The sequence below is a fragment of the Molossus molossus genome, unplaced genomic scaffold (genome assembly GCF_014108415.1).
Source record: "Molossus molossus isolate mMolMol1 unplaced genomic scaffold, mMolMol1.p scaffold_m16_p_12, whole genome shotgun sequence".
Classification (NCBI taxonomy): Eukaryota; Metazoa; Chordata; class Mammalia; order Chiroptera; family Molossidae; genus Molossus; species Molossus molossus.
The window spans coordinates 93,570,944-93,584,407 of record NW_023425347.1 but is presented as its reverse complement, the minus strand read 5'-3'; the positions used below and the strand labels follow the sequence as shown (position 1 = coordinate 93,584,407).

Here is a 13,464-nt window from a genome sequence, read left to right as displayed (position 1 = left end):
ACAGAACACCTGAAACTGCGCCATACTGCACGGACGGGCCAGCTTGTGGAGGGTGTGAGGGGTCAGCCTCCCCCATATTCCAGAGGCTCCCTGGGCCTTTAACGGGGTGGGGGTGGGGTATGAGGAAAGAGGGACAGAGACCCCCCCCAGTCCTCTAGTCTGAGCCCCCAATCTGAGGGAGGAAATAGCTCCCTGCCCTCCGAGTGTGCCAAGCCTGATGTGAGACCCCTCTTTGCCCCCAGGGAGCCCCCACTCTGATGGAGACATGTGCCCTGCCCCTGGTGAACTTCCTGTCTGAGAGGGAGCTTACAGCTGCAGGTCTGAGGGTCCCCCTGCCCCCTGAGAGCAGGGCGTCTCCCTCCCCTCCTCCGGGGATCCTTGGCTTTCCTGTCCCCCCAGCCCTGGGGCACCCCCACCCCCCACTGGGCCTCAGAGCAAAGCTATCAGGGACTAGCTTAGAAAAAGCAATTTCTTGGCCATCTGGAAGTCTTGCCCTTCTGGGTCCCACATTCAGATCAGGAGTGAGCTTCGAGTTGATTGGCTGGGGTCCCTGTGGAGGGCCCCCTACCCCCACCAGCTTCTTTATCACCATGGGAAACTCTGGGTAATTTGAGACGGGATGGGGTTGGGGTTGAGGCCCTGGCTACAGTGACTGCCACAAAACAAACCCAGGCGCGTTCCTGCCACTTCCTGTTCACGAAGCTCACACGAGGCCCAGGATTCCAGCCACAGACAGCGGTAAACCTGATCATGTCACTTACCAGCTCAGCGCCCTCCGGCACTTACATACGGCCAGACTCCTCGCTGTGGGTGTTGAGGCGGCCTGGCGTGACCTTGCCTCTGCCTACCTCTCCCACCTCTGAATTGCCACCATGTTCCCCATACTGACCACCTTTCTGTTTCCCAAACGTGGCACACTCATTCCTGCCCCAGGGCCTTTGCACCTGCTGTGCCCTCTGCCTGGAATGCTCTCCTCCTCTCCCACCCTATTATCCCAGAGATAATGCTACCTCCTAGAGAGACCTTCCCTGGCTACCCAGTCTTTATGGCTCCCAACATTTTTTCTGTGCAGTGGTTGTTATTTGGAGTAGTCATTCTCTGTTTATTTCCTCCAGTGGTCTCTGCGCAGGGAGCACACACAATCCATGAGAGTGGGCCCCTTGCTTAGCTCATTCATACTACCTCCCCAGCACCTGACCCATGGCAGGCGCAGCAGGAGCTCACGAACATGTGTTGAGTGAATGAGACCCTATCAGGTCCTAGGCCTGTGCCGAGCTGCCCCCACCCAGGTCCCCATAACCCTCCTGACAGCTTCCACTGACCAATGGGAAACCCCAGCCCAGGCCTGTGACGTCGAGGAAATGAGATTGAAGAGCATGTCTGTCCCCCATCTCCCTGCCTTCGGGGTTCTGTGCTCTCCAAGGATGAGAGGGATGGGAGGGAGCTCACCGGGTGCCCCAGGCTGGTCCTCAGTGTTCAGGCGGCTCCTCCCCTGCATTCCCCGCCCCACCCACCCCCCTGCACTGGCTGTGATGCCGTCTATTTCCCCATGTTCTTCGCTCAGTCTCTGTCTGTAAGCGGTTTTGAGTGGATGCGCCCGAGCTCCCCGACTGCGGGGGGCTGGGCATTTAGGTGGCTTCCAGCCGGCTGGCTGAGTAACAACTAACGGCGTGCTTGGAACCCGCGGCCGGACTGTGCTGTGTGCTGATGCCTGTGCTGCGCGGGGCTCCTGGGCGCCCGAGGGCCTGTTGTTGGAGAGTGTGGTCCCGGGTGGGAGGCGCCGAGCAGAGCCACCGACACCAGCGGTGTGGTTGTCACCGGGCGGCCATGGAGGGCGGGGTACAGGAGGAAGTCCCATGCAAGGGCGGCTGGGGTGCCTCCTGGAAGGGGGTCATCAGTCCAAAGGGGAGTCTTCAGATGCTGTGAAGCAGTTCCCGGGGGGCAGCCGGTGGTGCACATGGCACAGGGCGCCGTGAGGGCGGAGGCGCGGCCGGGTGCTTCGTCTGGGCACAGGCGTGGCTGGCCCGGGGTGCAGGGAGCCACCGGGAAAGAGCAGAGGCAGAGGGGCCGAAGCCGAGTTAAAGACTTGGACTTCGTCCTGCAGTGGATGGGACTCTGGCTGTCGTCTCTCTTTGAAAAGAGTTGTTATGGCCCTGGCCGGATTGGCTCAGCGGTTGGAGCGTCGGCCTGTGGACCAGAGTCCCGGGTTCAGTTCCCGCTAGGGGCACGTACCAAAAAAAAAAGAGTTGTTATTTTTTAAGATAAAAATTATACATACACCTATTTCAAAAATCAAATAGCACAGAATGGTTCGCCCCCAGTCCCTCTTCCTGAGAGAAAATGCTTCTCACCTGATCTGTTTGTAATCCACCTCGCACTTTCTTCGTGACTGTAATGTTTCTGCTCTGCTGAAACTTATCAGTTCTGGACATTCGGTGTTGCCCCGCAGCCCCCCGATAAAAGAGGAGCACTGGGCTCACAGCACCACCTCCCTCCCCAACAGTTGTGTCGGTTGCCTTCACGTAAGCGGCTGCTTCCTCCCGTTGGCGTTTGGCTCTGTCTGTGTCACGGCCCCGTGCTGAAGCCGGGGCCTGCTAACTCCCAGGAGCCACGTGCGTGAATTTCTCCCTGCTCCTGTGTAGTGATGTCCTGTGGGTGGTTTGAGATGGTCCCCGTGAGAAGTGTTTACACCACGGGAATCGGCAGGCACGATGCACCAGGATGCCCCGCCTGTTGAACCATCATCGACGCGCCACTGCTGGGCTTCTGAGGTTCAGGCGGAGGCTGGATTAGCTTGGCCCCCCAGGTGTTCGCCTGGCAGGCCTGGCCCAGCACCAACCCCCCTTCTGTGTCACAGCAAAGCTTCGAGGCTCACCAGGACGAGGCCGTGAGTGTGACGCACATGGTGAAGGCGGGCAGCGGCGTCTGGATGGCCTTCTCCTCCGGCTCCTCCATCCGCCTCTTCCACACGGAGACGCTGGAACACCTGCAGGAGATCAACATCGCCACCAGGACCACCTTCCTCCTGCCAGGTGAGGCTGCGCGGAGGGTCCTGGCACCCGGGCCTGTGGCGGGAGGGAGCTTGCATTCCTGGGGCACTGTCCGGGTGAGGCTGCGCGGAGGGGTCCCGGCGGGAGGGAGCCCGCATTCCTGGGGCATCCTGCCCGGCCCATCTCGTTAACCCTTTGGTCGCCTCGGGTCAGCCTTGCACACTGGGCTTCCGAGGGGGAAAGTGGGCGGTTAGAGTTCGAACCCAGGTCTGTGGTCTCCTGCCATTCTGACGGAAACCCAATCCCGACTCGAATCACCTTCTGGGTGAGGTGGAAGGAGCGAGGAGGCTGCGCAGGGGCACTTTCCTGGGAGGTTTTCTAAGAAAGGCAGCTGTCCCTTTGAGTTCACTGGCCGGGTGTGGAGAGGTCCAAGGGCTTGGACAGCACCCCCTGGGCCTGTGCTTCCTCCTGCATCGCCCTTTGTGAGAGGCGGTGGAGAGGCTCATGTCGGCGCCCGCCTAACCCTGCCCGTATCTGTCTGAGGCCTCGTCGGCATCGGCTCCAGGGTCTCCCTAACGGCCTGCTGGCCTGATGCTGCCCGGAGCCCTGCAGGCTGTGCTGGGCGAGCCGGGGCGCACCCGCTCGGGTGTTCCCACCCGCAGTGGCCTTGGGGGGTCCACGGAGCCAGCCGCATCCGCTTGTCTTGCCTCCCTGCTTGGCCCGGCTTCCACCAGACAGACCGACAGATCCGTGGTTGGTCCGGGAGGGCGTAGAAACTCCGTCTTGTGCACGCTCTGCGGGCTGGTCTAGCCGCTGGAGAACTGAAGGGCCCCGGGGCCAGGACACTCCGCTGCATGGCGGGCTGAGGGCCGGAGCTAGCTGTTCCCAGGACTCGCGGATGGGCTGTGCCGGGCGCTGCCCGCGGTCGTGTGCTGAGCGGGGGGGACTGCCCGCCCTGTTGCGTGAGGCCGGGCCAAGAGCAGGCTCGCTAGCCAGCACTTCGGGGACTCTGTCTGACCCCAGAGGCCTGGTCCCTAACTCCAGATGAGGCGCCTGGAAATCACCCTGGCCCCTGCTTCCTCCCGGCTAGCTGTGACTGTCCTTGCGTCTAAACTTGTGGCTACAGGGTCTGGTGGTTACTAACAACACGGTGGACAACAAATAGCAATAGTACGTATTAGTAATAACTACCATCCCCCCCGAGCACTGCCGTGAGCCAGGTCCCGGGTTCTTTACCTCCAGGGTCTCGCTCCATCTTAACCCCCGAGGTAGGGGCTGTCCCCACTGTACAGATGCAGAAGCCGAGGTCTGTTCAGCAGGCAGGAGGCTGGTCTCTGGTCATCAGCCAGCCAGAGGCAGGACTGGAGGTCACGAAAGGTCAGACTCACTTCAGAGCCCCGCTGTGTGCACTGGGGGAAGGGATGACTTCCGCGGGGACCGGAGCCCTGGCTTGACCACTGCTGTGTCTCACGTAGGTCTCTTTGCCCCGGGAGCCTCTGGTCCCTCTGTGGGACGAGAGGTGGAGCCTGGCTCTGGATTAATGCCGTCAGGTGTGGAAAGACACCTTGCGAAGGTCTGGGGTGTGGTCAGTACACCAGGAGAAGAAATACCCCCTCACATGTTCCTTAGGGTGTGGTGGGGGCTTGTGGGACCTGCATTATGGGTCTTTTTCTTTTGCAGCTTTAGTTTTATTGTATTTCATAGGATTTAGCCATTATACAAAGTAAATCCATTTAACGTATGATAAATGTGTCTCTGTATCACAAAAATATTTCCACATCCATGCTGATAGCTAAATCATTTCGAGTTAGTGGAACAAGGAGAAAAATGCATGATCTATGGGCCTTTCTGAGCTTCTCAATCTCGTCTGTGGGAGTGGAGGAGAGAGAGGGAGAATCAGGGTGACCAAGCGGCCAGAGGCCGGGGCTGTGGACAGAGGGGCTGCAGGTGGAAAGGGAGCAGCCCCTCCGGCGCACCCCCGCCTCCCTGTGCGTGTTTCAGCGTTTTCACGCCACTGACCGACTTGTTCTTTGCCGTTGCCCTTTAACGAAGGAAGAGCGTCCATCATGGTGATCATTTCAGAGCCAGGTAAACCGAGGCCCCGCAGGTTAAAGACTGGGCCAAGGTCATATTGCTGATGAGCCCGGAGCCAGGACGTGAATCGCAGCTCTCGCACAGACTTACTGTGCATGGTTCCCCTTCCTGGGCCTCAGTTTCCCCATCGATACAGTGAGGGCTGAGCTTGGAGTCAGAGCTTGGCGCTGCCGGAGAGGGCGGACCGGAGCCGCGTCGGGCAGGTCCTGCGGGGATCCTGGCTCTGCAGCCTTCCAGCCTGGGACTGGAGTGAGGGGGGATCCCTGGTCCCTGCCTCTCCGGGAGCAGTGTCCTGAGATGGTGCAGTCCCTGGCTTGAGTAAGTCTCAGTCCCCGGTGGCACTGCTCACTGGCATGTCTCCATCATGTCTTCTTGGCCATGCCCACCCTTGTCACCCTGGCCCCGTCTGAGTTTGCACCTCCCGAGGGCTCCTTGCTCACCCCCACCCTCCGAGGCCATGCCCTTCCCACCTTATCAGCTACGTCAGAGCAGACAGAAGCCACCCCTACACTTGCCGGACCTCTTTGGGGCCAGGCCCTGCGTGGAGGCCGAGGTTCCCGGGCTCAGGGCTTCCTGAGGTCCCCAGGGGTCACTGCTGGGCCTTCTTCCCAGGCCTCACCGTTTTTACCAGCAGCACCAGGGAGCTGAGGGCCTGCCAGGCGGGGGCCCCCAACCCCAGGGAGCTGGGCTGGAGCTAGCCTCGGAGCTAGCCTCGGGGACGGCGGCTCCGCATCCCCCCCTGCAGAGGAACAACCGAGCGGGACTCTTCCATTCTTTATTGGAAATATTTTTAAATGGCTTTGAAGTATTTTTTCTTCCCTCACACTAGCAAATGAAATAATTGCATAATTAGTAATAAATTTGTTCCTCCTTTAAGCGTGGATTTCTTTAAGGGGATGTTAAAAATTTATCACGCTTCCCCCACCCCCACCCCACCCCTGTCTTCTGCTCCTGTGCCCGACCGGTATTAATGCATTTCGGAGCCTAAACTCCCTCCTCCTCTTAACTAGACAGGTCATTAATAAAATGTTCTCCGAGAGCCCGAGCTTTTTAAAGTTGTATATCTCCAGATAGATGGCTGGGTGAGTTGAATAGTGCTGCATTAAGTCTCTGTGATAAAATATTTATCCACCATTAGAATTTTTTTTTCTCTCGGACTGTTTGTGAAATGCCTTTTTCCTCGAGGCCGGGGCAGGGAGGGGGGTGGAGGGCCCCGGAATGAGGTCTGATGATGAAGTCATTTCTCAATTCCAGCATCTCTTTCGGTTTCTTGCTGCCTTCCCTTCGCTGGCCGGGTTTCGGCTGCGGGGACTGGGGTGGGGGTGGGGGGCGCTGCGAGGACGCAGGGGCATCAGGAAACGGTCCCCTTCTGGTCTGCAGGCCGCTGGGGCCCTGGGAAAGGAGGCGAGTCACTCGACACGAAACATTTGCCCCTGTTCCCTCTCTTGGCTTTGTTTTTGCGGGTTTCTGGTTCTGGTGGAGCTGGTCTTAAGACAGGAGAGCCTAGGTCTTTTTAATAATCACAGCTGTTAGTTTAATAGCCTTCGTTTATTGATTGTATGCTAGGGCCAAGAGCTGTGCCCAACTGTGTTATATATGATATCTCTCTACATACTCTATGTATACATGTATATTTCTAATAATCATGAAATTGAGCAGGGTAGATTTGTAATAGTCATCGATCAAGGAAAGTGACTTGTTAATTCTTACAGTTAGTAAGTGACATCAGCACCCACATCACTTTACACTTTTCTACATCCATCCATCCATCATCCATCCATCCATCATCCATCCATCCATCCATCATCCATCCATCATCCATCCATCATCCATCCATCCATCCATCCATCCATCCATCATCCATCCATCCATCCATCCATCCATCCATCATCCATCCATCGTCCATCCATCCATCCATCCATTCATCATCCATCCATCCATTATCCATCCATTCATCCATCCATCCATTCATCCATCCATCCATCCATCCATCATCCATCCATCCATCATCCATCCATCCATCCATCCATCCATTCATCCATCCATCCATTCATCCATCATCTATCATCCATCCATCCATCCATCCATCCATCATCCATCCATCCATCCATCATCCATCCATCTATCCATCCATCCATCATCCATCCATCCATCATCCATCATCCATCCATCCATCCATCCATCGTCCATCCATCGTCCATCCGTCCATCCATCCATCCATCCATCCATCCATCCATTTACCCATTTACACAGATACTTTTTGAGTGTCTGCCATGACCAGGGTACTGGGGAACTGACTTTGAGCTCATAGATAAGCCCCCGCCCTCATGAAGCTTACATTTGGGACCGTGAACAGGGGAGGAAAGGGTGGTCTAGACCTGGGCCAGGGCCAGGGCCAGGGGGAAGGCAGCTGGTGACGAGAGGGAGCGCTCAGCCCGAGCCTCTTGCCCTGAACTCTGGAGGCTGGGAGCGCCTCCGTGGGACCCGAGGCATCCTTTCAGATGCCCACACTTTCTGTATTGACACCACTGAGGGGCAGAGTCCCAGCTCCACGGACCCGCAGATACTGTTTGTGAAATAGTCGCCGCTGTCAGGTGACCAACTGGCATTTTTTCCCCCAGTGTGGTTTGCATTTCCACACTGAATCAATACTATGAATGTGACTTTCTGAGTTTGCATCATATCGCCAGACTCATATATCTCCCTGCCTGCTGACAGCTGCATTTGGCGTGCATCTCACACAACACATCCGGGAGAGGACTTGGACTCCCCCCGGGCCTGCCCCCCCCTTCAATGGCACTGCCATGCACCAGCTGCCAGAGAGGGAAACCTGGGAGCGCTCCTTGACTCCCCCCTCGCCTCCCCTCCCCCTGCAGTCTGTCCACAGGTCTGCGGTTCTGCTTCGAAACCCACCTCCACCCTGCTGGCTTCTCTTCTCCCTCCAGCCACCACTGCGCCTTGGCCACCACCATCTTGCCCACCCCCCACCCCTCTCTGTCACACTCCCAAAACACTCCTCTACAATCAGGTCTGTCACTCAGCTGCTCAGACCTTCTGCTAGCTTCTCATCATGCCCAGAATGGACAGTCACAGCCCTGACCCCGACCCATCCACTCTGACCCCGAGCTGCACGGGCTTCGGTCTGTTCCACCGACCTGCTAAGCTCACTCTTGTCACGGGGCCTTTGCACGTGCTGCCGGATGTGGCTGCCTCCTCCTCCTCGTCATCCGGGTCTTGCACCCTCACACCTGCTTCCCCATCCTTCCTGGAAGCAGATCGAGGCAGGAAAACCCGGGAACGCTCCCTGTCTCTCGGCCCGTCAGCCGGTTGGAATCCTCCGCCCAGTATTTACGTCCTTGTCTGTGGTTTCCCTCCCTCTCCCCCCTCCACGCTGCCCGGGCACGGCAGCCACTGTCAACATGGAAGGGAATGAAAATGTAGTCCCCTGTCCCACTGGCCACATTTCAAGTGCTCCGGAGTCCCGTGGTTGGTGGCTACGTGATCGGACAGCGTGGTGGAGAACATTGGCATCGTGCCAGGAAGTGTGTGGTTCTTGCTGTGCCTTCAGCACCCAGGGCAGAATTCCGCCCCCCGTAGGCGCGGGGGCCCCCGGCTCTGAGTGGATGGATCGGTGACCATATGGCACGATGCGTTAGCTCAGGCTGCGTGAGCCCCAAGATGGAAACCCTGCTTCCGGGTGCCTGTGGAGCCCCACCGTCCTCCTTGAGACTTTGCTCAGCAGAGAGGCAGTAGGAGCACCGGCTGGGGTCAGCAGGGCCTGGCTCGGCCCCGCCCTGCGCTCCTGGGCGCGGGAGGCCTCTGCACGCCTCTCCGAGCTCATGAGGCTGCGTCACACGAGAGCAAGCCCGTGGTGCCGCCCTCGCTCCGGAAAGTTTCTCAAAGAGCGGTCCCTGGACCGGCCGCCTCGGTGCCACTGGGAACTTGCTAGAAATGCAGTTTGGGGCCTCACCTGCGGGGGGTGGGCCCGGGCGGTGAGCCCTCCCATGGCGCCGACGCGTGCCCAGGTTGAGGACCACGGCTCTCGGAGTCGTTTCACATGTCACGTGGCACTGTTATTGCTGAGATACGTGGCATATCCTTCGAGGGGAGAATAAGCCCCTCTCAGCGGGGCAGAGGGTTGAGGCCAGAAGCGAGACAGCCCCCTGGAAAGGCCGGCGCCTCTCCCGCAGTCCGTCCTCGTCGAGCGGAGCTGGTGGTAGTGGACAGCAGCGGCGACGCGGACAGCTCCTGCCCGAGCGCACCGCGGGCCGGCTCTGGCTGAAGTGATTCACGTCCACGGGCTCCTCTCTTCTTCAGGACAAGCCTGTGAATGTCGTCGTCTGCTCTTGCCAGTGAGGAAACCCTGGCACAGAGGGTTGTGGACCGGCCCTGGACCATGGCACCAGGAGGTGGCGGAGCTGGGGTTTGAACCCAGCGGCTGGCCCCGGAGCCCTGCTCTCGGCCACTGTGCTGAGGTCACACTGTCCTTTCTCCCTGCGAAGAGCAGTGGCCGGACCCTCCTTGCCATCGCTTGTTGCTAAAATGAAGAGACAGCACCCAGGGGTCAGCCAAGGAGAACGAATCAGGGCTGGCATCAGAAACGTGCCAGTCCTGGCGCTGCCCACTTCATGTTGGGCCAGGGCTGCCCAGGGGCTGCGGGGTGCTCTGCGCCCTCCTGTAGGAAGGGCCCTGTGGGAATTGAGGGGCTGACAGTTTGCCCTGCTTGTCGCCCCCGCCCTGGCCTCTCCCCATGCATCCCGTCTGCACCCACATCCTCAACCTGCACCTTCCCCGGCTCCCCCCCAGGGAGCTGGCTGTGACCCCGGTGTGGGGTGCCCTGGGCCCGCCCTTTGTGCCGCAGACACTGTGCAGGGAGCTCCCTGGGCCAGCACCGTGCTCTGTGGCCCTGCCTCATGGAAGCCTTGCAGCAGCCCCAGACTACACGGGAGGAAACTGAGGCTGGCGAGGAGAACGCTCAGCTCCGGGACCCAGGGTCAGACCCCAGCCGGGTCAGCCTCTTAGCCTCAGCTCTTAACCACACCTCATGCGGCTTCTCGCTTGTCTCAGTGGAGGAGCCTGGGGCGAGTCACCTCAACTCGGGGTGACTCCCAGAACCTGCGGCTGCCCCCCAAGGAGGGTGTGCAGCTCATGCTGGCTCTCTCTCTGCAGGCCAGAAGCACCTGTGTGTCACCAGCCTCCTGATCTGCCAGGGCCTGCTCTGGGTGGGCACCGACCAGGGTGTCATCGTCCTGCTGCCTGTGCCGCGGCTGGAAGGCATTCCCAAGATCACAGGTGAGGTGCCGGGAGGCAGCCTGGTCGGCCCAGGAGCCAGCTGCAGACGGCGGGGTGTGGGGATGCTGACTCATGCCCAGATGTGGGGGTCTGTTCTCCACGCGGGCAGCACTGTGGCAGTGCAATGCCATGGTCTCAGCCCCAGTCTCCCACCTTTGTGAGCCTCAGTTTCCCAGTTGGGCAAATGGGCACAGTGATGCGTATTGGCCAGACGGCTTGAGGACTGGACGGGACGCCTGACTGATGGCAGAGGCTCCGCTGGGCCCCTTCTGCTCCCTCCCCACAGCAGGAGAGAAATACTGAGGCTCCTGGGGATGGGGACAGGGACCCGAGCAAGGTCTGCCTGACGTGTGGCACCGGGACCCAGGAGAATAAGGGTGCGTCAGGGAGGACCCCAGAGCCCTGGGCCTCTCTCTGCCTCCTCCCAGAGGTGATGACAAAGTGACATGAGCAGCAGTGAGCGGGAGGGAGGAGCCCGAGGGTAGGCCCCCCCTGGCCAGATCTTGAGCTGTCTGCTAGACACTCTCCCTAAGCGCTGAGACTTCCTGTCTCATCACAGAGGCCATGCGGCTCGTCGCGGCCTGGGTCCCGGGGTTGCACGGAGCTACCGGGCAGAGGCCCTGCCCCCGAGGACTGACACTATGGTGGGGCAGCTGTGGTCCAGGGTGGCGGGTGCTGAGATGGTGGGTGGCCCGGGCCTGTGGGCACAGGGACAGGAGTGATCGGCTCTCCGGGGGGGAGTCCCGGAAGGGGTGCTGTGGAGGAGCTGGGCTCGCTGGGCGGAGGCAACGGCTTGGGCAAAGGTGCTGAGCCCTGAGAACGGCTCGGGCAGGGCAGGCATTTCACACGGAGGGTCCTGCTTCACGAGCCCGTCAAAGAAAGTAGCCCTGCAGCGTGGGAGAGCCCCGCCCCAGGCCCAACACAGATTGCAGTTGCAACCCCACCCCCACCCCCAAACTGCACACCAGAGCGTTCTCCCAGAGCCACGTGCGGGTGCCTCGTTTAAAGCTTGAACCTTAGTGCTCCCCTCTCCGCCCCATTTCTGCAGGGAAAGGCATGGTTTCTCTCAACGGTCACTGCGGGCCTGTGACCTTCCTGGCCGTGGCTACCAGCATCTTGGCCCTTGACATCCTGCGGAGTGACCAGGAGGAGGCCGAGGGCCCAAGGGCCGAGGAGGACAAGCCAGACGGGCAGGCTCCTGAGCCAGCACCCACGCCCTCCAGCCACGTGGGCCGAGAGCTGACCCGCAAGAAGGGCATCCTTCTGCAGTACCGCCTGCGCTCCACGGCCCACCTCCCGGGCCCGCTGCTGTCGGTGCGGGAGCCCGCGCCCGCGGACGGCTCGGCCCTGGAGCACACCGAGGAGGACGGCTCCATCTACGAGATGGCCGACGACCCCGACGTCTGGGTGCGGAGCCGGCCCTGCGCCCGCGACGCCCATCGCAAGGAGATCTGCTCCGTGGCCATCATCTCGGGCGGGCGGGGCTACCGGAACTTCGGCAGTGCCTCGGGTGTCGGCGGGAGGCCGGCCCCATGTGGGGAGACGGACAGCACCCTCCTCATTTGGCAGATGCCATTGTTGACACTATAGCCCCCCTAGTCCAGGGTGCAGAGCTGCAGCCACGCCCCGTGGTCCCGGGCCCTCGGGGGAGGGGAGTGCGCGTCCAGGGTCCCCCAGGGAGTGCGAGTGGACTCGTCTTCCAGGGACCCGCACGGGGCCACGCGGACGGGCCTGATCTCTAGTGACAGCTCTCTCGGCAGAGCAGAGGAAAACCTCTTCCTTTTTTAGAAACAAATTCAGAGTGTTTGAGGAAGGGGTTTGGTTTGTGGAGAGGGAAGATGCCCCTGGAGGAAACGGCCTTTTAAACACAAAACGAAAAACCTCACAACTGCCTGGCAAGCCCAGCGCCTCCTGCCCGGGCCGCGAGGGGCTCGGAGGCGGGCACCGTCCCCCCGGCAGGGCGTGTGCGTGAATGCGCGCGTGTGGGCTGGCGTGTGAATATATAAATACATATATATGGTGTATATGATCTGTATAAATAAAGTCTGTACATATTGGAGCTCTGGGAGATGCTGGAATAAAAGGCGAGAGTAATGTCGGTGCTTGGATTGAGGGGTTTTTCTTTTTGAGACGTGACGGGAAGAGACAGAGCAGCCGCCGCCTGACAGGGACTGTTCTGGAGGGACACTGCCCTCAGCCGGAGGGCCGAGGCCCCAGGCAGGCCCAGGAACAGTCCCCAGAACCGCGCTGTTCAGTGCGGTCACCATTGGTCACAAATGGCTATATGATTTTTTAACTTAATTCATTAAAACAAAATTCATGACAAATTCAGTTTCTCAGTCCCATCAGCCACACTTCCAGCGTGACTTGAAGAGCCCCAAGGTGAGTGCCACCTGTCGGACAACACGGAGGTGCCGTCTCCATCGTCCCGGGACCTCCCCTCTGCTCGAGCAGGGGCTCTGGGGGGCATCTTTCTGAATATTTCTTGAATAAAGAGGCTGGGCCCCCAGCTCTGGAGGGGTATGCAGGCAGGAGGTCTGGGCTCTGCCAGCCTGGGAGGGCAGGACACTGAGGGCGTCACCACCTGGAAGTGGGGGTCTGGGCTGTTGCCATGGGCAGCAGAGCAAGGCAGGGATGGGGCTGAGGTCCTTGAGTCTGGGAGGATGGGGTGAGTTCCGGGTGGAGGGAGCAGGGCCCAGGCCGGGAGGGGGGTTGGCAGGGGTGCTGCCTGGGGCCCTGGCTCCCCTCTCCTGGCTCCATCTTTGTCCTTATGTTTCTGCCTACACGGGAAACAGAACAAAACCCAAACCCGCTACCCAAAAGGGAAGTGTTTCCTCCACCTTCCCACCCATCCACCTTTCTGTCATCTGTCTGCCTGTCTGTCCACCCACGTGTCCGTCTGTTCTCCTTCCACACTCGCCCACAGTGGCAGCCCCAGGATGCTGGGGGAGGAGAGCAGGGCTCAGCTGGGCCCAGCTGTGAGCTCAGTGACGCCCTGGGAACCCAGCGAGGACACCGTGGAGGTGTCTCAGCCAGGCCCTAACCACCTGCTGGGTCACACCCACTGGAGGACTCACCCACCCACCCA

At 60.0% G+C, this 13,464-nt stretch overlaps 1 protein-coding gene across 3 annotated transcripts in view; it reads left to right on the top strand.

Moving 5' to 3' along the window:
- Positions 1-12,449, top strand: part of ARHGEF10L (Rho guanine nucleotide exchange factor 10 like) — a 115,779-nt gene extending 103,330 nt beyond the window's left edge. For all 3 annotated transcript variants that reach the window (XM_036255865.1, XM_036255866.1, XM_036255868.1), the window contains 3 exons: positions 2,858-3,032; positions 10,254-10,376; positions 11,425-12,449. In XM_036255865.1, the coding sequence (XP_036111758.1) occupies positions 2,858-3,032; positions 10,254-10,376; positions 11,425-11,966 (840 nt within the window). In that variant the 3' untranslated portion in view covers positions 11,967-12,449. The remainder of the gene's footprint in view (positions 1-2,857; positions 3,033-10,253; positions 10,377-11,424) is intronic.
- Positions 12,450-13,464: the final 1,015 nt, after the last annotated feature.